The sequence below is a fragment of the Equus asinus genome, chromosome 17 (genome assembly GCF_041296235.1).
Source record: "Equus asinus isolate D_3611 breed Donkey chromosome 17, EquAss-T2T_v2, whole genome shotgun sequence".
Classification (NCBI taxonomy): domain Eukaryota; kingdom Metazoa; phylum Chordata; class Mammalia; order Perissodactyla; family Equidae; genus Equus; species Equus asinus.
Genome location: NC_091806.1, coordinates 22,897,506 through 22,900,820, shown reverse-complemented (window position 1 = coordinate 22,900,820; position 3,315 = coordinate 22,897,506). Strand labels below are relative to the sequence as shown.

General features: G+C 34.0%; 1 protein-coding gene across 1 annotated transcript; it reads right to left on the bottom strand.

Moving 5' to 3' along the window:
- Positions 1-2,038: 2,038 nt before the first annotated feature.
- On the bottom strand, positions 2,039-2,974 carry LOC139040576 (olfactory receptor 4P4-like). The gene has a single exon (XM_070487328.1). It carries the CDS (start codon positions 2,972-2,974, stop codon positions 2,039-2,041), a length of 936 nt encoding a protein of 311 aa, XP_070343429.1.
- Positions 2,975-3,315: the final 341 nt, after the last annotated feature.

The window sequence follows — 3,315 nt, the reverse complement described above, 5'->3', positions numbered from 1 at the left end:
AGTTCTACTTAATTTTACCTCCTTCATTACTTTTTCTGCTCTTTAACCTTCTTCGAGCAGCACCTTCAGAATTTTTAACTCTTGCCTTGCCTCGACGTATTCTAAAACCCTTTCAGTATTTTAATTACTTTCTTTTTCATAAAACTCCATTAACCAATCCTTTCTCTATTGTGATATTTGCTGTGCATCTTAAGAGATCTTAGTTTAAATCCTATTAAGCATGCACAGAAGTCTTTTCATAAAAGTTTCTTCTAGTTTCTCTAGAAAATTTTCCTGATTTCTCTTCTTTATTATAGTTGCAAGATGATTTGCTTTATGTATTGTGCCACAATATTTTCTATTTAGTAAATTTTATTTTTTAGGGTAGTTTTAGGTTCACAGCAATATTGATCAGAAAGCATAAGAGTTCTTGTACATCCCCAGTCCTCACACAGGGACAATCTCCTCCTCCAAGGTAATACACTTGTTACAATCAAATGAATTTACATTGATACAGCATTATTACCCAAAATTCATAATTTACATTACAGTTCATTCTCAGTGTTGTACAATCTATGGGTTTTGAAATGTACAAAAACAATATCCAAAAGTTTAATAATGTAGAGAATAGTTTCACTGACTTAAAAATCCTCTGTGCTCCACCTGTTCATCCCTCCCTGCTCCCTAACCCTTGGCATCCACTGATTTTCTGCTGTCTTTGTAGTTTTGTCTTTTCTAGAGTTTCATACAGTTGAAACTTTTCAGCAAGTAGACCATTCACATTGGCTTCTTTCACTTTAAGATATGCATTTAAGCTTCCTTCATGTCTTTTCATGGCTTGATAGCTCATTTCTTTTTCGTGCTGAACAATATTGCGTTGTCTAGATGTACTATAGTTTATCCATTCACCTACTGAAGAGCAGCTTGTTTGCTTTCAAGACTTGGCAATTATGAACAAAGCTGCTGTAAACATTCATGTGCAGCCAAAATGCATTTTGCTTTTTGGTTTGTTGCTCTGCTTTTAGACCACTTCTTATTTGTCTTTTGCTAATTTTTTTGTCTAATTGCAACAGGAAAGGTCTTTGGTTCTGCTCCAACGATTGCAATATTACTTATCAATTTTAGGCAGATAGCAGTTGGTCAACACTTAAATTTTATCATACATTTCCTTAAGTTCAATGGGCCATGCTATTAAATTTTGGCCAATAGGTGTAATACCATTGTTTATTTTTAGCATTCTAAATTATATATTCTCACTCTGTCTTCACTTTTTTTTTTTATTATTTCTTTCAATAGGGTGTCAGGAGAGTTGCCCAGAAGTCACTTTAAAATAGATTCTACTCTACATATTTCCTTGTTGACAACTGATTTCTGAACGACACTAGAGGATGTATATGTGAATGTTCCATCAGAAGTTTAAATTTATTTTAATTTTAGATCACAGCGTCTCCACTACTACAGACTGTCTGTCACTATGTGATATGAGTCAGAAGTTTTTAATAGAATTATCCCTAAAAACATTTTCATTTATAATTCACTGATCAATATAGCATTGCCTATTTGATTTGGCCCTATTGCTTTTTCATGAAGGTAACCATATATAAACCCACTTAATACTCCACAAAATGGAATAGTGTTTAAGTTTGCATGCTCCACTTCAGTGGCCCAGGGTTTGCAAGTTTTATATCCCAGGCATGGACCTAGCATTGCTCATCAAGCCATGCTGTGGTGGCATCCCACATAAAATAGCAGAAGATTGGCATAGATGTTAGCTCGTCGACAATTTTCCTCAAGCAAAAGAGGAATATTAGCAACACATGTTAGCTCAGGTCCAATCTTCCTTACCTACACCCAAAAACATTAACTTAGTTTCCACTTAATTTTGGTTTGCAAGAATTAGAATTTTAGTTATTATTTTAAACTCGTAGTCTTATTTCTCTCATTCATTCCATTTAAGATAGTGATGGTATATAAAATCTATGAGATAATTCCTGTTTTTATAATCCACAGCTACCCCTTTTTCTTTCACAAAGTTACTTATCCAATAAGGTCTTTCAAATTAATTATGTGCATCCTTTGAAAGCAATGTTTGACACCAAACTTTTCTCATGGCGTTTTTCATCTCTGTATTTCTCAGTGTATAGATTAAGGGATTGAACATAGGAGCAATGATGGTGTAAAATAGAGCAGATACTTTATCCTCAGGAAAAGTGGTGGGAGGTCTAAGGTAGATAAAGATCACAGGCCCAAAAAATAAGACAACCACAGTGATGTGAGACCAGCAGGTAGAGAGGGCTTTATGTCTTCCCTTAGTTGAGTGATTTCTTAAAGTGAATAATATAATGCCATAAGAAACAAATAAGACAACAAAGGTAACTAAGGCAACCATACCTGAAAAGGCAATTACGAGGACACCAGTAATGTAGGTATCAGTACAGGCAACTTTTAGCAAAGGAAAAATATCACAAAAATAGTGATCAATTTCATTAGGACCACAGAAGGGCAAACTGATTGCTGTAGAAAAGAGAGGAATGGAATGAACAGCCCCACCAACCCAAGAAGCCAAGACTAGGAGATTGCATCTTGTCCTGTTCATGATAATCACATAGTGGAGAGGTTTGCAGATGGCAGCGTAGCGATCAAAAGCCATGGCAGTAAGAATGAAGATCTCAGTACCTCCAAAGAAGTGCATAGTAAAGACTTGTAACATGCAATTACTATAGGAAATGGTTTTTCTTTCCACTAGCAGGTCGGCGATTAATTTGGGTGTAACGGTAGAAGTATAGCAGATGTCTATTAAGGATAAGTGGATGAGGAAATAGTACATTGGTTGGTTATAAAGAGGACTACATCGAATGGAGATGAGGATCTGAAGGTTTCCTACCAACAGGGCAACATAACAGAATAAGAAGAGCACAAAGCAAAATATTTGTGTGTTCTGGTCATGAGAAAGTCCTAGAAGAATGAATACTGAGATGTTTCTCTGGCTTTCCATATATTTGATTTGATGCATGTTACAGACAAATGACATGTTTCTGAAAGAAAGAAAACAACTTCAGGTGAAAAATTAATAGTATAAACACAATAGTATAAAATTTACTAAAACATGGATTGACAGGAATGGAATCTTATTCTTAATTATTCTTAGTTTATTGAATTAAGCTGCTTTTTCTTTTTATTGTCTCATTTTATAAACCTATTGTGGAATAATTTCATAATGATTTCATTGAGAATAATTATATATTTTACTTGATAATACTGGTAATGATTTTAAATATTTAAGTAATATCTTGAAAATAAAAAATACTGCTGTTAATTTTGTTATTTAGATAACAA

Coding starts and splice junctions, on each gene's coding strand:
- LOC139040576 (XM_070487328.1), bottom strand. CDS start 2,974: ATGGAAAGCCAGAGAAACATCTCAGTATTCATTCTTCTAGGACTTTCT.